This window comes from Ictidomys tridecemlineatus, chromosome 9 (genome assembly GCF_052094955.1).
Source record: "Ictidomys tridecemlineatus isolate mIctTri1 chromosome 9, mIctTri1.hap1, whole genome shotgun sequence".
NCBI classification, from domain to species: domain Eukaryota; kingdom Metazoa; phylum Chordata; class Mammalia; order Rodentia; family Sciuridae; genus Ictidomys; species Ictidomys tridecemlineatus.
In genome coordinates, this window is record NC_135485.1 from 123,981,348 (window position 1) to 124,007,608 (window position 26,261).

Sequence of the window (26,261 nt, forward strand, 5' to 3'; positions counted from 1 at the left end):
GGGATATTCAGTGAAAGAAGATGAGTTTTCAAGTGGAAATTAATCCATACGTATATTGTGTTTGTGTGTGCGCATATAGCCGTCGGTGAATTATTGGGAGGCAGTGAAGCACAGTAGTGAAGAACTCAGACTCTGTAGGTTTGTGTCCAGGTTCAAACCCTGGTTTCATCGTTCACCAGATGTGAGACTTTCGATAGCCAATGATTCCTTAATCTCACCCTATTAATTCCCAGATCTTCACATGATCCAGAGACTTTCAGCTTCCATAGCAGAGTCTACATTATTTCACACTTTAAAAAATCATTCACACTTTTAATTTTATGAGGAGTAATTAACTCTGAGCCTGTCAGGGTAACCACCCAAATGTGGTGGGCTACTAAGATGGAGTGCTTCAACAAGAATGCTTTTACTGGGCTGGGGTTGTGGCTCAGCAATAGACCGCTCGCCTAGTACATACAAAGCCCTGGGTTCAATCCTCAGCACCACATAAAAATAAATAAAATAAAGGTATTATGTCCAAGTACAACTAAAAAATATTTTTAAAAATGTCTTAAAAAAATATAATTTAAAAATTTTTGAAAAATAATTTTTAAAAATGCTTTTACCCCAAGTAAGGCTTGGTGTGCACTCCTGTAATCCCAGCTACTTGGGAGGCTGAGGCAGGAGGATCACATGTTCCCAGTCAGACTTAGCAACTTAATGAGACCCCGTCTCAAAATAAAAGTTTTTTAAAGGGTTGGGGAAGTAGTTCAGAGCTGCAGCAGCCTGGATTCAAGCTGTAATGTGGGGTTGGGGTGGGGATGATCTTATCTGTAAGATTGGGATACTAACAGTGACTTCATCTAAGAATGGCTGTTTGGATTGAGTTCAAAGGCCTGAAGTCAAATTAGATTAGCTATTGCTTTATTATTATTTTAATGGATTATACATCAAGCCCAACTTTCTTTACTCTAGTTGGATTAAGTAATTGAGTCTTATGAACTGAATTTAAGTTGGAATCTTTGAGTTTTAAATTACATACTTAAATTTTTTTTGACCTAGTAGGTAGAACAGAGATCATCAAATCCAATAATGTCCTGTTATAGATAAGGAAACTGACATTAAGTGACATGATTTTGCTCATAGAGCAAGTAGTAGCCGGGCCAAAATTGGGCCTTAGACTTCCAAACTTCACACAGTTGACTCTCCTTGTCTAATGACAATCAAGGGTCCTGACCCCTGCATGCCCCCTGTCCCCAAGGATTCACTTATACCCTAATGCAAACCGATGTTTTATGTACACAGGTGGGTCATCTCTTCCCACTTCTCCTGGGCCTTCTGTTTCCTTCTATTTTCACAAAGGAGAGACTTTATCTCAGAATTGATCTAAAGTGTTATTCTTTTTATTGTTGCTGAAGATTGAACCCAGGACCTCCTGACACTCAGCACTTACTCTGCCGTTAAACTATACCCCCAACCCCCATACTTTCTACTATTTTTCATTTTTGAAAATATAGCCTTTCAGGCTCCCATAGAGTTTTTCCACTTAAACCTGAGGCAGAATCACAACTTCCCTTTATGTGGGCCTGATGTTGGAAGAGTCGAAGTTTAAAAAATAACATGTTGAGGGCTGGGGCTGTAGCTCAGTGGCAGAGTGCTTGCCTAGCATGTGTGAGACACTGGGTTTTCTATCCGTAGCACCACATTAAAAATTAAACCAAAAAAAGCATGCTGCTCATCTACAACTACAAAAAAAAAAAGAAAAAAATGGTGAGCTGGGGATTAGTGGTAGAGCTCTTGCCTAGCTTGAGCATGGTGCTGGTTTGATCCCCAGTACAGCAAACAAAACAAAACAAAATCCATGAAACATGGATGAAGGCAGATTTGATATCAAACAGATGTATTGGAGTTTCTGTACATTGAATATGTTTGAAAGTAGTATTCCTGTGGATATAATTTTTTTTCTTTTGTGTGTAATAACCATTTTGCTGAGCATTGAGGTAATTTATACTAAATGTAGAGACTTGGGACCCTAAGGAAATAAATGTACATAAATTTTTGCTCTAGCTGGTTTGCCTTAATCCCTACTAAGGATTAACAGTTTTCATACCTCGTGAATTTTTTTTCCTTTTATTGATAGTTCTTTGTAAAATACATCCCAGTTATAGCCTTTCTTTACATAGAGCTCGTCAAAGCGGTGAGTCCTGAGGACAAGCCTGCTGGATCCACTCCTCAGTTTGGACATGACTTCATCTTGACAAGGTGTTTGGGTCTTGACAATGCTTTTGATGCTCTGAGGGATGGTATTGTCACTCAGCACTTACAGGTCACTTCTACGCTAATTCATTTGGGGGATCTTTTCTAGTGCCTTATAAGGTAGCTGCTGGTGATTGTCCCATCATGGCAATTATGCCCACTCTTCTTCAGGCCTTTGGGGTCAGGCTGGTGTCCTATGGGATTAAGAGTAAAGCTTGAGCCAGACATGGTGGCATCCGCCTGTAAACCCAGCAGCTCGGCAGGCTGAGGCAGGAAGATCCCAAGTCCGACGCCAGCCTCAGCAATTTAGCAAGGCCCCTAAACAACTTAGCAAGACCCTGTCTCAAAATAAAAAAATACAAAAGGCTGGAATGTGGCTCAGTGGTTAAATGTCCCTGGGTTCAATCCCTGGTAACCCCCCCCCTCCAAAAAAAGAGTAAAGCTTTAAAATGAGTCTCCCATTCTAACCCCACCACCAGCTGTGCCATTTCTCTCTGCTTCTTTTGCTTCTGTCTCCCTCTCTTCCTCCCCTTCTTGAGATTTTGGACAATATCCCAAATGTACTGCGACATGGTTCAACTCAGACTGAGACAGACATCTCCTGGGAAAATTGTGAACCTGCTTTTAACAAAAGGAGTATTTATCTGGAAGCAAAAGATGGCGTATTCTCACACCAGCTCTGGGTGTTTTGAAAGGCCGTCATTGCTTTGTCACTCCAGCAATAAAACATGAATAATAATTGCTACCCAAATAGATGGATCCATGAGTAGTGGGCATTATAGAATAATGCATCTTATGGCGAAGTAGCCATTGGTCCCAGGTGTGAGCAGGATGGTCTTGCATGCAACTAAAGTTCCAATTAGTACTGGACCGTCCTGCCAAGCCAGTTCTAAAATTACCAGTCCTGGACTATCTGGGAGCTTGGGGAGTGACTCTAGCTTTGGTTACTGCAAAGAAGCAATGTTCCTATTCACTTTATTATTTTTTGAAGTCTGATTATGCTTTACCCTCTGCTTCAGTTATATTTAATTTGAATTGACATTTGTGATTAGTCCTGTATTTGTGATAAGTATTTTGTAATGATTCCAAATATCTTTGGGTGATTCCATGTCTCCATCAAAATGTATTAAAAAGGCCTGTTTAAGGGGGAAAAAAAATGCCCATTTACCCCTCTCTCCTCTATAATCAACGGTAAGCTTTCTGGATGCAGGAATTCATCCTTTTGTCACTGGGACCTAGGAAACCCCCTGGAATATATAAGGCACTTAGGAAATAATAATTCCATTATGCTTTTCAAATTCTGTTTATGTTGACTGATTATGTACCCTTTGTATTTTTATTTTATGCTAGAGTAATAGGGGTTTGGGAAATACAGAGGGTTTTTACTATTGGTATTTTGGTTTGGTTTGTTTTTTGGTAAGCTGTTTTGAAGTTGCATACATGCTGTAAACCCTTTTTGTTATTCATGTTAGGATCAGGAGGTTTCCACCCCTGTAATGGCAAATACATTGACCTTTGCCTGTTTTCCACCAAGTGATTAATTGACTGCTGGTTTGGATGTGATCTTAATTATTCAGAGGTCATTAAGTTGATATGGACCACTTGATTTATTTTGTTTTCTGCCATGTTTGTATTTTAAAAAATAACTTATAAAAGTAATTTTCATTATATAAAACTTGAAAAATACAGACATAGGTAGATGACAGATCATTCATAATTCTGTACCTCTTAAAGAAAACAATTATTAACATTTTGGACATATGTGGTGGTATGCTTATCAGTCAGCTCTTTGAACATAATTCCAATATGAAGTTATTTGACAGTTTTGTTTAATGACTTTTTTTTATATTGATGTCCATTTCCATTCATTTGTCATGGCAGGAGCCATCTTGCTGATTCAGATAATGGTTCTCAAATGTAGCAAGGAAGTTTCATTAACTTTTGTCCTTTTCATAGTGCTCCTTTGGGGTATGTGTTCATTCAGGCTGCTTTTCACAAAAATACCATAAGCAAAGTGACTTATGAACAATAGACATTCTTTTCCTCATAGTTATGGAGGGTGTGAAGTTGAGGATCAGAGCACCCGCTCCTATCGGGTGATGCTTCATGGGCGGGGCCTTCTTCCTGGGTCCTTACAGGGCAGCAGTGGCAAGGGGTCACACTGGGGACTCTTGTGTAAGGACCTTCATCTCATTCGTGATGGCTCTGTCCTCGTGACCTGATCATGTAGAGACCACACCTCCTAGTGCCACTATCTTGGGTATGAGGATTTCAACACAGACGTTCAGACCATAGCAAAACAAACGTGGAGGTTTTTATTTATTTATTTATTTATTTATTTTAATGTTTATTCACAATACCTTTATTTCATTCATTTATTTTTTACGTGGTGCTGAGGATCGAACCCAGGGTCCCGCGCGTTCAAGAGGAGCACGTGCTCTACCGCTGAGCCACAACCCCAGCCCCAACATGGAGGTTTTTAAAGCAAGATTTTTAAAATAAAGCTGTGTGCAAGGCACACGCCTGTGATCCCAGCGACACAGCCAGAAGAATTGCAAATTTAAGACCAGCCCGGGCAGTTTAGTGAGACCCTGCTTCAAAATAAATTTTAAAAAGGCTATGGATGTAGCTCAGAGGTAGAGTATCCCTGGTTTCAAACCCCAGTACTAAAGGAGGATGGGGAAAAAAGAGTTTAAAATAAGATCAGGATCATAGTGAATATTCAGTAGTTCATCCTCCTTATAGAAGTAGACTCATTGGTTGAGCGAGCCCCACTGCTTTGGCATAGACAGTACTTTGGGCCATTTTGCTGTGGGGTAAGATGAGAACGGTGGTATCAAATGCTTCCAGGATGGGAAGAAAGCAGAGAGGATGAACAGGGACACGGGCAACACACGCCCTGGAGCCTCCTCTGTACCAGCCACAGTATGGATTTCCTCTAGAATGTTCTGAAACCATGCTCTGCTCATTCACGGTATTGTGCCCCTCTTCAGCTGCACCCCACACCTACCGTTCTCTCATATTCTCTTCTGCAACTTCTTGTTTTCCTCCTTTCATTTTGATGCTGTTATAGATGGCAGATTTGCTTTCTGTGAATCTTTTTCAAATATCCTGACAAGATAGAGCGGCTTGTTTGGGGACTGTTGTATGTAGTATCTCCGTCTTAATGAGCAGACATCATTGCCCTTAAATGAAGCTGTCCTCAAGTACATAATATGGCATCCTGAAACCCGTGTATCTGTCAACTCTCAAATCTAGAAACTGACTCTGCTTTGAGGGAATTTTCATATGGCTGTTGGTAGTCATGATATTAAATAATTTTAATGTTCTTTAGCTAGTAAGTATACTGCTGGTATCCAGTGGGAAAGTTTTCCAGTGGTTTTGTAGAAATTAGGGGCTACCTCTGTTTGTGTAATGGAGAAATTTTTGAATATTTATGTAAAGGTTTTGTTCCTACCCACTGTTGGAGTTTCTGTCACAATTCCCAGAGGAGAACAAATCCTTGTGTTGCTAGAAGGAACTCTGCTTTTTCCATGTTGTATTTGCATAGTTCTTGGCACAGAGACTCTTTTAAGAACTGATGATTTTTGAAGGCCTTGGTTCCATGAGTTTTTTAAAAAATGTTTTTACTAGTAAAATAAAAGCCTTTTTAATATGTGAAATTACATTGCTAAGATGCTGGATTTTGTATTTATTTGTTGTTTCATCATTATTATTTTATTTGCAGATGGACGCAATATCTTTTTTATTTCATTTTTTTAATGCGGCTCTGAGGATTGATCCCAGTGCCTCACACATGCTAGGCAAGTACTCTACGCTGAGCCACAACCCCAGCCCCTGTTTCATCATGATTTTTCTCAACCATTGATGGGGCCTATTTTATTCTGGTTTAGACATTATTGAATATTTGTTGAAAAGATAGAAAGTAATGCTATAGGAATCTCTGAAAGGTAAAAGGAAGGGCTTAGCTGATTTAAACCTTTGATCAAGTAATACAAAGCTAAGAACTATCTGGCAAGGTCATTCACATTTAAAAGATATTTTTTAAGCTGGTGATACTCACCTATAGTCCCAGCTACTCAGGAGACTTGAGATGGGAGGAGTGCAGGAACCTAGTTCAAGACCAGGGTGGCAACATAGCGAGACCCTGTTCCAAAATAGATGAATGAGTGTTACTTTTAAAAGTTATGTGGAAAAATCTTCTTGTGCCTTATGATAATTTGTGCATTTTTATTGAAAACATTTAAGTTACCTTTTTAAAGTATCTGCCTGTTTCATATAAAGTCTGGGCTTCAAACTGACCTAATTTCTTCCTAAGTTTTTGGAAGTATGAATTAATATTTTGATCAGTTTCACATGCTTAAAATATGTATTTGTTTTTGCACTAAAAAAAAATTGGCAGACTCTCAACCCTCGTGGCAGTTTTATTTTAATCTCATAAAGAGAGAGACATGAAATTGCATTTCTCACCTTTTTCTTTCTCTGCTGCTTTCTACTCAATCTTTTTGAATGCTTTTTATTCGTAGTAAGGTTTTTAAAATCTTTTTTTTAGTTGTAGATGGACACAATACCTTTATGTATTTATTTTTATGTGGTGCTGAGGATTGAACCCAGTGCCTCACACGTGCTAGGTAAGCACTTTACCACTGAGCCACAACCCCAGCCCCAGGTTTTGTTTTTATAGAAGAAAATTGCACTGGTTTATTTGGATGAATTTGGTCTCATTTTTTAAATATCACATGTTGAAGTTAAGGCATCTTCCCAGCTATTCATGTGCATGTACTCACCTCTCAACCTATTTTGTTGCTAGCCCAGTTCCAAATATCAGCTGCTTCTAACGTGTTGGTTTTTTCCTACATTGTCAGTAGACAGCAGACACCTGTGCTGTGCAGCTCTCTCACCTAGATTTCAATAGTGAATGATTCAAACTGAGTTAGAAACAATGTCAAGCTGAGTGAAGTGTGAAACACACTCCTGTAATTCCAGTGGTTTGGAAGGCTGAGGCAGGAGGATCTCAAGTTCAAGGCCAGCCTGGGCAATTTAGCAAGATCTTGTCTCAAAATAAATAAGGAAGTAGCTTAGTGCTTGAAGAAGTAGCTTAGTGCTTAGTGCTTGAGTAGCTTAGTGCTGAGGAAGTAGCTTAGTGCTTGAGTGCCCCTGAGATAAATCCTTGGTACTGGGGAAAAAGAAACCTCAATAATATCAAAACGAAGACCAAGTATATTGGTCTACACTAATTGCACCTTCATTAAAGAATCAAACCTTCTGCTTTTCCTCTAAACAGTAGTTATGTATGAAGTCTGCTCTTTGTTTCTTTCCTCCATCCTTTCTACCTCTCCTATATATACTTTCTATGTCCTAAAATTCAAATAATCATCTGTTAACTGATACAGATTGACTTACACCTTCCTTTGATTTTCAGTGTTTCTCCAGAGATATGAAATTAATCTGGGCTTATTTTTAAATGAGAGGTTTGCTCATGCACCAAAGAAGTAAAGAGATAACTAAAAGCTAGAGCTAGAAATATCAGCATCAACACTGTGTTCCATGAGTCTGGCATAAAAAAGCATCGCCAGGTACACTCTGAGTGTGTGGTGGCCAGGGTAGGCAGTAGTATTAGCCATCTCCTGCCCTTGGCCATCTTCTGTCCTTTTGCATTACAGACAAATATTTGAGAGAAACAGATTCTGTGTTCTGATGAGAACCAGCATACTGTATTCTTTGGTTTGTTTGTGTCTGTTGTAAAGCAGAACCTTTCTAGGTAGACGGTGAGCTAGTATATTATGAGAAGCTTCAGGGTTTTTGTTGTTGTTATTGTTGTTGTACTAGGGATTGAAACCAGGGACACTTAACCACTGAGCCACATCCCCGGCCCTTTTTATTTTTTTATTTTTGAGACAAGGTCTTGCTAAGTTGCTGAGGCTGGCTTTGAACTTGTGATCCTTCTGCCTCAGCCTCCTGAGCTGCTGGGATTATAGGCGTGTGCCACTCACTGCACCTAGCTAGAAATTTGACTATTTTTTATCCATGGACAGAGGGCTTCAACTTGCTGTTTCTTATACATAGGTGTTGAGACTATAAATCTGGACTGTAATATAGGAAACATCTGCCTTTTATTTACCCCCCTTTAGTGTGACCAAGTGACTGTTCTTTGAAATTACACCAAGCCTCCGGTGGCCTAATTTTTCTTGCCAGGATGTCCCTTGCCAGTCTCAGTCCCTGTCTGTTGCTGAGTTTTACCAGGTTTTCCCTGACGTCCACAAGAACGAACGTGTTCAGAGATGTGTCACCACATTGTATATAGTTTTTGAAATCAGGATGACCAGTCTTAGGGAAACTGTGTTCCTGAGTTTTCTGTTCTTTTTTCCCCTGGCTTTGGTAAAGAACTTCTCTTGACATCTCTTAAAAGTCATTGTTAAGCAGGGTGTAACTGCATGAGTCAGTTGTTTTGAGAAGTTTGTTCTTTACATAGGACCTGAAGTATTTGATGACACAAGATGTGAGCGTGTCAAGAAGACTTTAAAAGTTGCCCTAATTTTTAAAAATTTGCTATAATATTTTTTAACTTATGATTTGCATGCAGCATCCTTCCAACATGTGTGGCCTGAGAAGGGGTTCATGAGTTAGTAGGAGAAAATGATGTGCAAAAATACCTCTGATCCAAGGCTAAAAAATATACATGAAAATTCTAATTTTAAGAAAAATAGAAATATTGTAAGGTCTTTTCTTACCTGTAGGCTTCTTGCTAGGCTCTGAGCCACCTATGGTCAGGGCCCATGTCCTAGATGGTCCTGTTTCTTTCCTACCTGGCATAATGCCTGGAGTAGCATGGGTAGAAATTTCTTGGTGGAAAATTGAAGTACAAATTTGCCTTTTAGTTGCCCCAAACTACCCTGCCATATGTTTTCTAATTTTATCCCTCTTGTTTTCTAGCTTATAATATACATCTTTTTAAAATTATGCTGTCCTTGACCCAGGCATGGTGGTGCAGCCCACCTGTAATCCCAGCAGCCGGGGAGGCTAAGGCAGGAGGATCAGGAGTAGCAGTTCAAGGCCAGCCTCAGCAATTTAGCAAGACCCTGTCTCTAAATAAAAAATAAAAAGGGCTGGGGATGTGACTCAGTGGTTAAGCACCCCTAGGTTCAATCCCTGATGCACCCCGACCCCAAACAAATATGCTCTCCTTTTAATGCATTTTGCCAATAACTAACTCCTAATATTAAAATTTAATTATCTTTTTTCTATTTTTTTTTTCACTTTTCTTTCTTTTTTTCCTAATACTAGGGATTTGAACTCAAGGACCACATGCATGGTCACCAAGCGCTCTACTGCAGAGTTATATCCTCAGCTCTTTAAAATTTAATCTCTTGTATTACTATATGGCTAGGAAGGAGAGGATTTGATGGTAGCCCTTGTTTCTTTTTAGGTTTCTTCTATTTCTTGTTTGTTTGTTCTGTTCTGTTCTGTGGTTGGTGTTGAGGATCAAACGCAGGGCCTCAGATATGCTGAGCTCTACTACTGAGCTATCCCCGGCCCTCTGTTTATTTTTTCTCCCTCTCTTTTTTCTTTGATATTGAGGATTGAACCCAAAGACATTTTACCACTGAATGAACCACATCCCCCACCTTTTTTAGTTTTCATTTTAAGAAGGAGTGTCACTAATTTACCGAGGGCCATGCTAAGTTTCTGAGACTGCTCTTGAACATGTGATCCTTGTGCCTTAGATCCCTCCCCTGGACCAGCTGTTGTGATTACAGGTGGGCACCACTGTACCTGGATCTTTGGGGGGGGGGGTTCTATGTAAAGTCTCTGCATAGATCAAATTAGATTGATTGTGGAGGAAAGGTGCAACCCCAGAAAAGAATCTTTCTGGTTATTTAATTCCTTGGTTTATTGAATAGATGTTTATTGAACACATTTTACATCAGACCCATAGTTCTCAGGCTTTCTCGTGTTCACATGTAAAGAGGTTTGATATGCACACATGTTGCAGTATAAGTGCCACTTCTTAGGTGCTGAGTTGATGTACGTCACATACCTCTCTCAAACCAAGTTGTACCTGCTCTATATCATATAACATAACCACTGGGACATGCTCTATCAGATTAACGTCACTGTCACTTATTGTATGTTACACATAGTTTGAGATCAGTAGCACATCAGTGAACAGTTTGTGCTGCTTATTATTTGGGAACTATCAAAGTTTTAACTTAGGAAGAACGTCCTCCAAACAGTCATATACAATGAAAAAACTAAGTAGGCAGAATTATCCTTGAAACTATTAACTGACACTTAAAGATGCTGTGTCTGTTACTCAAGTGGGTGCCATGATGGAGTCTAAATACCATCCCTTAATAAAGCCAGTCTTGCCAGTTTTCCATCCATGAGTAGAGGGTCCTCTTCCAGTGAGCACCAGGTGCTCATCAAGGTGACACTTTATATGAAAAACACCTATTTTAAACCACAGATCCAGACACTTTTGGCAAGATGTGCATTTGAGGAGTAACTGGGAATTGAGACCAAAGGGACAAAAACCAGCAGCCAAATTATTCCCAAAGACTTGCTTATTAGGTGGATTATAGATGGAATCTCTGCTACTATTTAAATAATTTGTTTCTTTCTCCATGAATAGGGTTGAGTCCACACTAGTTCAGAGAACACATGATTCAAGTTACAGAGTTGCACTTTTAAAATGAGGAGAAGGCATTATTTCTCCCTGAGAAGCTTGTGGTTTAATTAGGGAGTCAGGACACACACATCTGGGAAAGAATCTTAAAGAGTTGGAAAGGACAGGGCAGTGTATTCCAATTTTAAATGAGCTGTAGTTATAAATAACATAGTTGAAAGCCTCTTCCACAATCTTTGAACCTTTTTACGGAATCTGTTTTTTAATAGACTTAAAGAAATATGAAATTCAGAGTGCTACAGATTCAGGGAGCCACTGATCATGGTGCCTGTTCTTTGAGAAGCATCCTGGGAAGGGTGACCTGAAAGAACAGAGATCTGCGTTTCCAGTGTGTGGGGCGGGGGATTCAGGGGAGGTGGAGTTTCAGGGGTGGGGGGTGGGGCACTGGGGGGCTTGGGGGACATGGGGGACATATCAAAAACTTGTAGGTTTGCTTTGATCTCTTAGCTTTGTCTTTGCTTTGCTTCATGAGATTAGGTATAGGAGAAGCTTGCATTGTGAAACTCCTAGGTGGTAAATAATAATTAGGGCTGAAATGCAGAATATTTAAATGTGTAAGGTAGGGTTGTGATAACTCTAGGTCAACTCAACTGGTATTGGCAGGATAATTCCAAAAATTTCAACCTCATATGTTATGAGCTATAGAAATTGGTATATAGGAAATCAGGGTAAGAAATATCACTGACATTTTTTGAGACTAGTGTGCATTCAACACTATGAATATATTTGCTTTTTCATTGAGTCTTAGCAACCAGCCAGAATATAGGCATAATATTCTCATATCACAAATAAAGGGACAATTCCAACAAGTGATTGGACTGATCAGGTCACACAGGAGGAAAATAGGGCTCTAGCTGTTTGCAGATTCTGTACCCCTCCCACTGTGGTCATGGACTCCAGTGGGCACTTCACACCTCCCTCTGGTTTCTTCTCTCCCCACCCTCCTGTTTACAGATATAACTATTGGTAGAATTCATTTTGTGGATTTTTAAGTGTATATTGTGTTAATGTAACTTATTTCAATATTTATCAGCTTTATTTGTCCCGTAATGAAATATGTAAACATTAGTTGCTTTTATAATTTTCTTGTCCTTGAAAAAGATGAATTAGAAAAGTTCCTGATGAGCTGGGTGATGCACATCTATGATCTCATCTATAATACTTGGAAAGCTGAGACAGGAGGATCCCAATTTGGAGGCCAGCCTCATTAATTTAGGAAGACCCTGTCTCAAAATAAAGAAAAACAAAAAGGTCTGAAGATGTAGCTCAGTGGTAATGCACCCTTGGGTTTAATTTCAATTACTACAAAAATAGATAAATAGATTAATAGCACCAGATGAAACTTGATATTGTATTATTGATCTTTTTAAAATTTTTTTTTTTGTAGTTGTAGGTGGACACAATACCTTTATTTTATTTGTTTATTTTTATGTGGTGCCGAGGATCGAACCCAATGCCTCACATGTGCTAGGCAAGCACTCTTCCACTGAGCTACTGACCAGCCCTGTATTATTGATCTTGTTTTTAATCTTTATTTTATTTATTTTATGTGGTGCTGAGGATCCAACCCAGGGCCTTGCACGTGCCAGGTGAGCATTCTACCACTGAGCCACAATCCCAGTCCCTGTATTATTGATCTTAATGAACATAATTGGACCTTCAATGTTAAAGGAAAGGTGAATGAACTTAGAACTAATATAGTATTCCCCTGAGGTTTTCAGAAAATTAATGAAAAATTCTATGTAGTTTTGTTATAGTTTTTAACTTTAGCACAAGAGATTCCTTGGGGCTGGGGGTGTAGCTCAGTGGGAGAGCGTGAGCTTAGAGTGTGTGAGTCCCTGGATTCAAGCCCTGGCAACTCCGTGCCAATTGGATCTAAATTATTTTCTTTACACATCTTTATTCTCTCTTAAACCATGGAGCGGAATTTTACAACTATGAGGTATTTTGTTTTCTCTCATTTCAATTAACTACACTTTACATCTTTCCATTCTTCACAGCTTATCACATCTGGTCCTATATATTATGGTAATATTAATTTAGACACTATTAAAATGGCAAATCCCTCCATATGTGGCAAACATAAATTACTAAGACTTTTTCTTTCCATTATATAATCCATTGCTTTAATCTAGCATTTGTAATGGGGTGAAACAACTGAAGTAATATGTAAATGCACGGGTAGAGAGGGAACCTCTGAGCCTTCTCTGAGGCGTGGGATAGAGAGGACACAGGGGACTCTGAACATTCAGGGAGCCCTGGGGAAGATAGAGCATCAGGGTCAGACCTGAGGCAGTTCTGCCTTGATCCCAAGTTTTGGTCCCCTAGGATCTGAAAGCCCTTTCCCCTGAGCCTTCACTTTTCTCTTGGATGGATCTTTGACGGTCACATTTCAGGAGTGGTTTTATCTGCCCCACCAAGAACAAGGGGGCCTGATGTTAGAGCAGCTAAGTTTAAAGAGCAGAAGGCAGAAGATCCGGAGTCACTGCAAGAACCAGGACAGAAGCTGCTGCTCAGTTCAGAATGAGTAAAGGTTTTAAATCATTGCAGGGGAGTAAAGTAAATCGCCTCCCTCAAAATTTTTTCTTTTCAGAACATAAACCAAATTGTTAGGTTTGCTGTCTGAAAGATAGTAGACCCCAAAGTGGGAGCCTGTCAAAGATTGTGTGTGTGTTGTCAAATGTCTTAGATTCCCCTAAAGATTTTGAACAAACATGAGTAATGATAATAGCAATTCAGATTTATTGAATACGCTTTGTTCCAGGCCCTTTGTAAAATGCTTTAACAGATTCTCCTGACTCTTTACAATAGACCCATGAGGGAGTGCTACATTTCCCTTGCTTTTATGCATAAGGAAGTGGGAGACCTTAGAGAAGCAGAGTGATTTGCACAGGGCCACCAGCTAGCAAGGGGAGGCACTGGGAATGAGTCTGGGATAGTAGATTCTTGAAGGCGCCGAGCTGACCCTGATGTGCTGAAGGATTTCTGCAGACTTAGGGTGGAGCATTCACCTGTGGCCTTTGCTCCTCAGCATGACAGAGGTAAAGGACTGTCTTCAGAGGCTGGGTCTTTGCATCAGTAACTGCACTTGCCTTTGGGAAAGTATGTGCACCACAGTGCTGGAGGCTCCCTTGTCTTCCAGAACTGCCTCCCACAGAGAAGTATTGACCACAGGTCACCATTTTATTTTCCCACCACAAAACCCTGTTAACTTCTAAAGGAGAGCTTTAGAGCTTGGAAAATTCTGTTCTAGACAAGATATTGATTGATTTGTTTACACTTCAGCCCAAACGTGATGGTGTAAATCTTGAGATTTGAAGAACCTCAGCTGATCTCGGCTAAAATCCTGGTTTGGGCCAAGCTTTCCCACCCGTCCTCCCCCGCCACTTTTTATTGAAATATGACATACTAAAAAAATCCACAGCATGCAACTCAGCACTACTACATCTACTCAGCACTCCAGAAAGCCCCCTGTATAGGTGGAGTGACCCTTTTCTGAAACACGGGACCAGAAGTTTTTGGGATTTTGGAATATCTGCCTAGACTTTACCTCCAGGTCATCCTTCTTCTGAAAATCTAAAATACTCCAAAGTCTTTCAGAGGGTCATGTCAGTGCTCAGAAGTTTTGGGTATTGGATTTTGATTTTGGGGTGCTTGACTGTTCCTTTAGGTTTTAAGGGCTTTAGTAACAAAGTACCCCAGACAGATGACTTAACAGAAATGTATTGTCTCACTGTCTTGGAGGCTGGAGGTCTCGAGTAATGGCATTGGCAGAGCCACGCTCCCTCTGAAGTCATAGGCAAGTCCTTCCTTGCCTCTTCTTGGCCTCTGTGGTTTGATGGTGGTGTTTGATGTGGGCTGGATCACAGTGACATCGCTGCAGTCTCTGCCTTGGTCATCTCTGGGTCCTGTGTATTCTTGCCTTTGCAAGGCTATCTTCTAAAGAACCAGGCAGGTTGGATGTGGCCCATCCTGCCCCAATATGACTTTATCTCAACAAATTATATCCATAACAACCCTCTTTCCAAATAATTCACATCCTGAGGCACTGCGGGTGAAGACTTCACCTGATAATTTTGGAGGAAAACACTTCATCTCCTAATACCTGCAAGGTTCCACCCCAATCGATAAACCTTCCTCTGCCACAGAAGTAACAAGGGCTCTTTGTTTGTTTAACATTCCCCCATGACAGTGTTAGTGCGCAAGATTAAGATGTACTCAGTGGCAGCTCCTGTACCCTGCCTGGGCGTGTACATTTGAAGTGCTGGCTTTTCAAGGTTTGGCTTCTGTGCACCAGAGCTGAGCCAGGGGACTCAAGGTCAATGTATAGATTCTCTCCACTGTTGCACCAGGAAATCTGTGCTGCCAGCCTCTTTCAACCTGCTTGCTTTATAGGCCTGTTACTTCTTCTACATTACCTTATTTTAGTTCTTTTTTTTAAAAAGTGGTTTTATAGAAAGCCTCTTTTTAAAAAAAAATCAGTATTGCTGGAAGCAGTTGCATCTTTATATTATAGTCTAGCTTCATGGTATTAGAGGCCTCCTGGAGCCTTTTTTTTTTTTTCCTCCTTTTTTTGCAGAATAGTTTTTAATCCGTTTTGTGCTGCTGTAACAGAATATCAAAGACTAAGTAATTTTATAATGAAGAGAAGGCTAACGGCTTGTTGTTCAGGAGACCGGGAAGTCCAAAATTGAGCAAAGGCTGGCATCTGGTGAGGGCTTGTTTATTGTCAGAAACCAAGAGAAAAAGAGAGTGTGTGAGCACCCACCCAGCCCACCTCCTGTGTGGTGCACTGTCTCCTGTGATAACAGCCTCCATGCCCCCTGGAGGGCGGTCCCCTCATGGTCTACCCTCCTCTCATTAGGCCCCTCCTCCCAGTACTATTTCTGGGGATTAAGAGTCCAAAATATGCTTTTGGGGAGAGACGTTCAAATCATAGCTAGTACATTCTTCAAAGTGTTCCTCCTTTAAAATGAACCAATATGTTGTGTTGTTTTCCTAAAGTTTTATCTATGTAAGAAACAGATTACCACAAGCATAAATTTTAAAAGGGCATGAATTTTTAAATAAGTATTCGTTTTTAAAAAACATTCTGAAAAGAGTGAAGAATTTTATAAACAAGAAACCCCCAGCCCCTTACACCATGCACACCATTAAACTTTCAGAGTCGTATATTTTTTCTAAATGGTTCTAAAAGCAGTTAGTCCATCTGGTTTGAATAAAGACAACAGTAACAAAAATAAAAAACAAAAACAAAAAAATCCAGTGTCTGACCCAGAAGAGCTGAGAGCAGGAAAGCTCTTTGTAGCATCCTGTAATGTCCAAATTGTCACTGGCTGGTGCAGTAGTGCATAGGTGCTTATGAAAGCAATTTTAAAGCAAAATCTGTTTTCCCAGAAGATGTCCTTCATGAGGCCCCTCACTTTCTACACAACAGCTTAAATATAAAAGGCAATTTAAAATTTATCTTTTGTTTCTGTTTTGAGAAGATGATAGGCCAGTGACTATTGTATCTAACTTGCTGCTTGGCACCATGTGAGTCCCAGAATGATTCAGCATTCTGAAAAACTCTTCAAAAGAATGGCAGCTGTGTAACACGTTTTCTTTCTTTCTTTTTCTAGCCAAGGACCCTTGTCATCCATTAGAGCCGTAATCAAGAGATGTAAGTTTGCTTTTTCCTACTCTGTATTTCCCTCTGTTATAATTTTAAATGATGATTTAGATTTCCTGCAAGTGATTGTATTTGATGAATCTACAAAGAACCCAAAAAGAGTAGTTTCTCTTAAGAAATTAATTAAACAGGGGGCTGGGGCTCAGTGGTAGAGCACTTGCCTGGCACGCGTGAGGCCCTGGGTTCAATCCTCAGCACCACATAAAAATAAAAGGTTTTGTGTCCATCTACAACTAATATATATATATATATATATATATTAAAAAAGAAATTAATAAAACAGTTGAAACAGGTAGGTTTTCAGCTTTACTGATAAGCCAGTTCCCCAAAACAATACCTTTCTCTTATAGAATGAAGTTGTTTAAATATGGCTATGTAGTTGTCAATGTCTATGATCTGATATCATTTTATATAACCATTTCCTATAGTTAAGACATCTGATGGGCTGAAAAACATCCAGGCACGGTGGCACTTGCCTGTAAACCCAGCAGCTCAGAAGGCTGAGGCAGGAGGATCTCGATTTCAAAGCCAGCCTCAGCAAAAGCGAGGCACTAAGCAACTCAGTGAGACCCTGTCTCTAAATAAAATACAAAATAGGGCTGGGGATGTGGCTCAGTGGTCGAGGGCCCCTGAGGTCAATCCCTGGGTACCCCCCCAAACAACAAACAAACAACAACAAAAACTATTAAGCCCCGTCCTTTATGGTTCATTTGCTTTTACACTGTGTAAATGTGAAAGTGGGCACACACTTTTATGTATAAGAATTACTGTGAGTAGAATTCCCTCCAGAATGACACATTGATATGATTTTTACCTCTTGGTTAAAGCTTTAAAATCTGCCCTTGGTACAGGATTTTAAGACTCTTATTTTAAATAAAGTGCTCTGGAAAACCCCTTTTTCAAATAGAACATGGATTACCTGTTATAGAAAAGAATGAAGATGGGATTTTAGATGTGTTCATTATTCAAGCTAAAATTTCCATGCTGAGGAGAATAGAAACTGTCTTTGGAAATACAGTTTTTTTAATTTTTTATAGTAACTGGAGATTGAACCCAGGGATGTTCTATTCCCATTTCCCCCACCCTGTTTTTTTTTGGTGCTAGAGATTGAACCCAGGAGTGCTCTACCATTGAAGTACATCCATACCCCTTTTACTTTTTGATTTTGAGACAGGGTCTTGCTAAGTTGCTGAGGCTGACCTGAAATTTGCAATCCTCCTGCCTCTGCCTCTTGAGTTGCTGGGATCACAAGCGTGCACTGCTGTGCCTGGAAACAGAATTTTTGATCTTCACTTTGATGTTAAGATATCCACAAGGTCATGAAGAACATGCATTTGAACCATTCCAGTGAAAATTTTGTAAGGTGGCAATACAGAAATGTATCCCATGTCCTCCACCCCATTCATTTCTTTGTTGGCGAACGATAAAGATGAGGGGATGCCACCATGTATGATGAAAGGGATTGGGACATTAAAATGACATATTCATAATAGATTTAAATGTCTTGGCACTCTTAAGGTAGAATGGAGGGGGGCAGGAAGAGAATTTAAATAGGAAATTAAGGCCACGAATTTGGCAAGAGTTTCTTGGCTGGAGATACAATTTGGGGTAGTGAGATGACAGGCAAATTCCTGGAGGTGGCAAAGCATTAAAGGAAAAGCTCATAGGATAGAGATGACAAGGAGGGGAATCTTTGTGATTCTAGAATCTTGTGATTCTGAGGTCACACTGTGTCTTCCAGAGACCATGAGGCAAAAGACACGATGTGACCCAGTAAACCAAGGCCTTCTGTTGAAGAGGTCCTCAGTCCCCTCTGCGGCTCCTGATGTCCTTCCCGACTTCTTACCTAACCTCTCCTTGCACTCCAGGACTCTGTCAGGGGTGGACATCTGTCCTTGACTTCCCATAGATCCTCCAGAATGGATCTTGCTTACCTTGCAGCAGCAGAGCTGTTGAGGGGGAGGAAACTTGCCGACATTCCAGGCAGCCGCGAGCAGGGAGCCAGGAGCAAGAGAGAAGAGGGAATTGGTAAAGCAGCAGGGGAGGAAGGAGGGGGGCCAAGGGAAGACCCTGGCTTTCCCTAGCTGGTGGGTTTTGTTTTCTAACTAACCCAGTTGCCTTAAAAAAAAAAAAAAATGTTCTTTTCTTTAAAAAATATTTTTTTTAGTTGTTGATGGGCCTTTATTTTATTTATCTGTATGTGGTGCTAAGAATCGAACCGAGAGCTTCATGTATGCCAGGCAAGCGCTCTACCACTGAGCCACAACCCCAGCCTCTTAATTTGTTCTTTTTATATATATATGACAATAGCGTGTATTTTGACATATCCTACATACATGGAGTATAACTTCCATTCTTGTGGTTGTACATGAGGTGGAGTTCCACTGGTCGTGTATTCATATATGAACATAGGAAAGTGATGTCCAGTTCATTCTACTGTCTTTCCTATTCCCATCTTCCCTCCCTTCCCTTCATTCTCCTTTGTCTAATCCAATGAACTTCTTTTCAACGTGCCCCTCCCTCCACACACACACACACACACACACACACACACACACACCTTATTGTGAGTCAGCATCCACATATTGGAGAGAACATTTGGCCTTTGGTTTTTTTTTTGGTTGGCCTATGTCACTTGATAGTCACCATTTTTATCCATTTACCAGCAGATGCCATAATTTTATTCTTCTTTTTGACTGAGTGATATTCCATTGTGTGTATGTACCACATGTTCTTTAACCATTCATCTGTTGAAGGGCACCTGGTGGGCCCGCAGATTAGCTGTTGTGAACTGAGATGCTATAATCATTGATGTGGCCATGTCACTGTAGTATACTGATTTTAAATACTTTGGGTATACTTTGAGGAGTGGGATTGCCATAATCCCACTTTGATTCTTGCACCTCAGTCACTTTGTAAACACTGAAGAAATTCCTGTTTGTGTTTATTCCCGATGTTGGGCAGGAAGGCCAAACAGATCCTCTTAAACAGAGAGCAAGGGATAATTGTGCTACCTCATTTTTTCTTCCCTTTTTAACTATCATGTAAGAAAAAGTTGTAAGTAATTTTTATCTTAGCCAACCCATTTAAATGTGTCATCTAAGGAGACAGACTATTATGTTTTAAAATAAATATTCCTTACATTATTTCAAATTCTTCTATGATGATTCTGGTTACCATTAAGCTATGTGGTCCTTCTCTTTGTGTTCATTCTTTCGAGCCCTAAATATGTTTGCTAGCTTTTAGTTCTAATAGGAGATGTTGAGAATTTCATATTCTGTCATTGGCTCTTTAAGAGGAAGGTTCAGGGTTAGTTCAGGATTATTCCTTGAAATTCAGATTGAACTAATATTGATTACATACCACAAGTGAAGACCTGTCTCACATGCATTGTAAGATAGTGGTGGCACGTGTGAGCCCCATTTTACAGATGGAGGAAACTGAGTCCTGAGAGGTAAACAAGCTTCATAAAGTGGAGCTGGGATGTGACTGCAGACCTCTGGACTTCAGGGCCATCGAGCTTTCCCCTCCGTGGATATTCTCTGCCACCCAGCTCCACACAAATGCAGCCAGTGAGCTCTGGTGACTTTCACTGATAGTGCAGATTTTTTTTTTTCCCATTTAGTAAACATTTATTCATCACCTATTGTTCAGTAGATTCTGAATCAGGAGAAAATAAAAACACCTGCTATTGTAATGACTGTTAAATAAGGAGAGGATCACATCATTATCATCATTATCTACACCTTTAATGCTATTGTAATTAACTGTTTAATAAGAAAATCACTTTGTTATTATTTACACCTCTAGTGAGGACATTTATAATACAACAAACTTTCTGTGTATTTATTTCTTCTGATCACTTGATGTTGAATTTGGAAGAAGCCAGTTGGTCCTCGGCTTGTCCCTGAGGGGCGTTCACTCAGTCTCTACCTCTATGGTGTGAGGAGGATGATCCCTGAGGGTCTTCCAAGACTTAGGATCCCCCTAGAACTTGAGAAGATTCTTTATTGGTGCTAATATCAGAAATACACGTCTCAGCCCTTTCATAGATGGCCTAATGTGTTTTGCATGTAGAATTTAACCATTTGAACTAGGAAAGTTTCTGAGTCAGTCTGCAGAGCCATTGAATCACTTTAACTGAAAACACTGCCTTTATTCTGTGGCATTAGCCCCAAATGCAGGAGAGACCAGGAGCCTGTGGCAGAGAAGTTAAATGGGACATGTTGATCTGTGTAAGCGTTGATGGCAAACGCAATTCTCCTGGTGACAATTACATCAAATCTGTCTGATCTGGGGAAATGAGAATGACACATGTAAGTGGATAGTTGAGGAATTAGCAGGAAGAGCAGGAGACACAACATGAAAATCTTCCTGAAAACCTCAAGTGTTTCAAGCTACAAAACTTGTTCAACTCTGACAGTGACAGTTGTTTTATAGACATCAAGAGAGAAAAGAGAGATTTTGTTCACGATGAGTGGGGGGGGTGGGTATCAGAAAAGGGGGAGGGAAGCAGCGGTTGTCAAGGGCTGTGGAGAAGGATATCTTCAGATGACTGTGAAGCCCCCTCCTCCGTCTGGGCATATCTGGGCACGAGAGGAACAATGCCACTCTGCTGCCAGGGGCTGGGGGACCGTTACCAGCGACCTCTGATGTGAAGGGGCGGAATTCAACTAAAAGCCACTGATGTAAAAGAATGTAATTCGACTACTAAATTACCTTTTAAGTTTTATTCATACTTTAAAATCAATCTCTATTGAAGGAGCAAATTGATTTTGCAAAATGGTTTTTAGATGTGGGTTTTCTTTTTTTTTTTCTATCCATGTTGAAAACTACAGGCACATTTTTTTACTGGCTCTGTGTGGGGGTGGTCTGAACAGACACATCTTTGCAGGGCCATATTTCTTCACCCTCTGAAACTCTGGTTCTGAGCTTTTCTCTTCTCCTTGTGCAGAGCGGGGGAAGCCTTTGTGGAAGAAGCCCGTAAGCGCATGGGCAGGGGCTCACTCTTTTTTTCCTCCCTTTCCTCTCCTGTAACCCCTCTTTTTTTCTCTTAGTACTCATGAGCAGTACATGGCACAATGCCCCGTGGAAGAGGTACGTTTGTGACATGCAGTCTTTTACATTTTATATCTGTTGATTGCGGCTTGAGTGGTGGTGGCAGCCATGTGACCATGGCTCTCTCTGGTGGTCCTTGGCTTAATGAAAGCTTCTCCCCAATCAGACGCACTGTGCCGGCTCCTCCCTGTCTGTCCCCTTTTATTCCAGTACACACAGTGATCCTCCGCTTGGTTTAGCTCTTGATAGCAATGTCACAGTCAAGCCTCGTCATGACAAGAACTTCCAAGTGAAGATCCAAGGGCTTGGGTCTCCGGTGTTAGGGGTTGTCTTGACAATCCCAGCATCAGTTCAGCTGTCCCGGCGCCAACCCCAGCCGAGATTTCCTTTTCTACCACCACAGTCTGCACAGCCTCCTCTTTCAGAGAGGAGTGAATTCATAGGAGAAAGGAAGGAAAGATCTGTGCTTTTAATCTTTTCAAATCAGAAGCATTGAGAAAGTAGTCATGGAAAGAGACTGAAAGCAACCAGTCCAAATAGTTTATGTCTGACATAAATTCCCCTTGTGTACAAATCCTTACAGTATAGTACTTGATTTTATTCTATTTTATTTATTTGGTTTTTTTGCCAAAAGGATCTCAGGAATGTGTTCCTTGAAAATAGAGATAAGAGCTGGGTGCAGTGGCACACACTTGTAATCCCAGCGGCTTGGGAGGCTGAGGCAGGAAGATCGCCAGTTCAAAGCCAGTCTCAGCAACTTAGTGAGGCCCTAAGCAACTTGGAAAAACTCTGTCTCTAAATAAAAAGTAAAAAGGGCTGGGGATGTGGGTCAGTGGTTGAGTGCCTCTGGGTTCAACCCCTGGTACACTCCGTCCCCCCAAAAAAAGAAAATAGAGATAATAGTCTCCGTTACATAAAAATTCACCCCACATGGGACCTTTTTTTAGGTTGTTTAATTAATACTCAATTTGCTTTTGTAAAATAAAATTTGGGGAAAAATTTAACCATTGAACCTTTTGAGTTTGAGACTTGAGGAGGAAGTCAATGTTTCATGTAAACAATATGTATCATAAACATGTTTATAATGATTTGAACACCTTTTCCACTTATTATTATCTCTTAAATAATTAATAAAGAGTAATTACTTAGAGATTATAAAATTCTGGGTAGGAAAATAGATGAGAATCTGACCACTTCCACATTCTTCAAAATAGTTATAAACAATTATAACAAAATTATAGTCATATAAATTAGATATTTTTTTTAAGTTTTCTTCCATTGTTATTTCATACCATCATCTCAATTCTCTGACATGCAGTTTGTATTTAATAGCTATCTTCTTTTCTCTGTGCTTTCTTTAAATTATTTTCAGAACCACAAAATGTGCTTTGGAGAGTTTTTGAAATCTCTACTTTCTTATATAATTCAAATACATAATTTTAATCAATGTTTTGCTGTATAAAAAGATTTACTCTTGATTTACTCTTCTACTTAGAGATATTAAAATTCATACAGTCTATATGTTGTCCAGGATAAGCCAATTTTTTCTAACTGTGCACTCTATAAAAATTGAATCTTTATTGAATATGCTGATTTTTTACTATACCAGTTTATTCTTTCTTCTATAGCTTCTCGGACTTCTATTCAGAGTGAACTTCATCGAGATAGGAGGTACGATTCTATTTATAATAGAGGGCATATATTCTGATAATAATGGAAATAAAAGTGGGTCATCAGTTGGCAAATTAAATAATTTCTTTCATAAGTAAAGCAATACTATGCTCTGCCTCATCGGTACATTTCCTGAATTAATCTATAAGTTTGAGTGATGCTTTTACTTGAGAGAAGAAGTGATACAGGCCTGAAAATGTTCCTTTTGACAGTAGTTATTTCCTGAACTTGATTTTAAAGTGTTTATTAAACAACTTTAAACAAGTGCTTCAAAGAAATGCTTTGCATCTGATAGGTACTTACTTAATGTTGCCTAGATAAATTAATGGATGATAAGATAGAAAACTGATAGAAAGATAAAGAAAAGGAAAGAGGCCATGTGGGGTGGTTCATGCCTGTAATCCCAGCGACTAGGGAGGATGAGGTGGGGGGTCATAAGTTTGAGGCCAGCCTCAGGTACTTAGCAAGACCCTATCTCAAAATTTAAAAAGTGCTGGGGTTGTGACTCAGTGGTAGAGCGCTCCCCTGGCACACGTGAGGCACTGGGTTCAATCCTCAGCACCACATAAAAATAAATAAATAAAATAAAGTCATTGTACACATCTACAACTAAAAAAAAAATATTAAAAAAAAAAGGAAAGAGGCAGATGAGCTAAATAGACAACTGGATGGATAAACGGTGGGTGAGTGAGTGATTGGAAAAAGGAAAGGAAAATTGGCAGAGAGTAGTTAGATAAGTGAAATAATAGATAGAAGGATAGAAGGGTGGACAGGAGAATAAATGGATAAAAAGGGTTTTGTAAGTCATGATTCCTGCTTTCAAAATTCTTACAGTACACTGTAGAGTAATGAAAAACAAGGACTTTAGAACCAGGCAGAACCAAGTTCAGATCCTACCATGGACATCGACCAGCTGCTTCACCTCCTTAGCATCTCTATCCCCATCTTTAAAATGGTGCTGATCACACCTACATCTCAGGTTGTTCTAAGGATTCATGTACACATAGTGCTTAAGATGGATTGCTAGTAACTCTTGCTATATAGTTAGATAAAAACTATAAGCAGATGTTCTCAGGGATGCAGTTGAAGTTTATTCAGTGATAAGATTCTACTACTTCCCTGGCTAGCATGAGAATGTTCGTCTGGGCCTAGTTTTGATAACAACTGTGCTCTTTTATTTTTATTTTCCAAAGAGTGCCACAGAAAGGCAGAGCAGGTATTATCATCCCTGAGAAAACTCTGAGGCTCAGAAAGATGGATTGATTTTCCCAAGATCACACAATTAGTTTTGCTAGGAAGTTAGATTGAAGATAAAATTCCAACATTAAAAAAGTAGCATCAGATTAAGAAAAGGAGAAGCTAAGCTGGGTGCTGTGGTGCATGCCTGTAATTCCAGTGGTTTGGGAGGCTGAGGCAGGAGGATGGTGAGTTCAAAGCCAACCTCAGCAAAAAAAGCAAGGTACTAAAGCAACTCAGTGAGCCCCTGTCTCTAAATAAAATACAAAACAGAGCTGGGGATGTGGCTCAGTGGTCAAGTGCTCCTGAGTTTAATCCCCGGTACCAAAAAAAAGGGAGGGAGAAGCTAGGCCTAAATCACTATGCCTCCCCAGTATTACAGATTAGTCATCAAATCATAATAGAGTGCTGACACTTCTCAGGGTCCAGTGAACTGAAGCCACTTACGGAGAGCTGTGAACTGGTATACAGATGGAGTGAGGAGGATGAGGGTGTTCTCTGTAGATGGTGATTTTCATTTCAGAGCACTCAGTTTAAATTGGCAGAAACCAAGCAATACCAGTGGCCAGGGTGTTTTCTTCCATGTTCCATATGCTTGTGCTGCAGTCTGCACAGCAGCAGAACCTGGGAGGGAAGAGATGGAATGGGCCTTATGGTTGGTCCTGGTCCTTATCAGCCAAGGTAACGCTACAGGTTCATCTCTAATTTTTTGAGGCCAGAGTGAGAGGATGACTACCATTTGCTCCCCTAAAGCCCGTCTGGGTGTGCTGTTAGAGACGGTCCAGGCCAGTTCTTAAACCACTTTTGGGGGGTCTTGGTTGTTTTTACTAACCTTTGAACATTTACAAATAAACAATAATAGCTTATTACCAGCCTGCAGAACCTCACTGAGACTTCTTTCCTCCAGGCGCCCAGAGATCACCATTGTGGCAGCTGAGCCTCTGAGGCCAGCCTCGTGGTTTCCAGGAGCCCCACCTCCAGGACTGGGATTTCCTCCAACTCCTGCCCCCGGCCCGTGGAGGCCGAATGAGCTGGTTTCTGCTGAGGTAAATAAACATCCCACTACCTCTTTACATTTTATTTTTAAAATGAAATTCAAAGATTAAAAACTATGCCACTGTCACAACACCTTGGCTATCACCCAGAGATATCTAAAATTTTCCTTCTTTGTTTTGTAGCTCCCGCCTTCTTATGAACAAGTCATAAAAGAAATCAACCAAGTCCAAGTTAACACTACAAATAATAATAATGCTGCTGCCACTCCAAGGCACACTATCACTTCTGCAACTCAGACTGACTTTTCAGAAGACATAGACAACAATCTGCCTCAAAGTAATGCAAGTAATTTGTCTTCTCTAATTCTGACCTAGTTCCAGGGGGAGTAATCAGTAGGCTTCCAGCCTTTAAAATAATCTACAATTTGTGCATAATTTATTGAGCTCTGCTTCTCAGTGATTGTGATCACTGGGTGCTTTCTCTATTGGGGTATGCAGTGATTATTATAATAGATCATTCTTAAGAGCTGTAGCCCTAATTTCTTGGGCTCACACAAGTTCATGTCACGAAAACATCATCTGGGTGACTCACGTGTACATGAGTACTGGGTGTACATTACCGTGGATGTCCTCTACTTATTCCTTTGAGAAGGATTTTATATTTAGCAACTTAAACTTGATAGGATGCTAAGGGTAATTTTTCTGTCAG

At 40.1% G+C, this 26,261-nt stretch overlaps 1 protein-coding gene across 9 annotated transcripts in view; it reads left to right on the plus strand.

Annotated features, from left to right (window-relative positions):
• Positions 1 to 26,261, plus strand: part of Sh3d19 (SH3 domain containing 19) — a 175,411-nt gene that overhangs the window by 101,606 nt on the left and 47,544 nt on the right. For 3 of the 9 annotated variants that reach the window (XM_078022039.1, XM_078022037.1, XM_078022043.1), the window contains exons 3-6: positions 16,543 to 16,583; positions 23,279 to 23,321; positions 25,465 to 25,603; positions 25,736 to 25,898. In XM_078022039.1, the coding sequence (XP_077878165.1) occupies positions 16,543 to 16,583; positions 23,279 to 23,321; positions 25,465 to 25,603; positions 25,736 to 25,898 (386 nt within the window). Of the gene's footprint in view, positions 1 to 12,494; positions 12,511 to 16,542; positions 16,584 to 21,649; positions 21,690 to 23,278; positions 23,322 to 25,464; positions 25,604 to 25,735; positions 25,899 to 26,261 lie in introns of those variants that run through there. The other 6 variants (XM_078022040.1, XM_040293198.2, XM_078022041.1 and 3 more) reach the window with 5 other exon arrangements.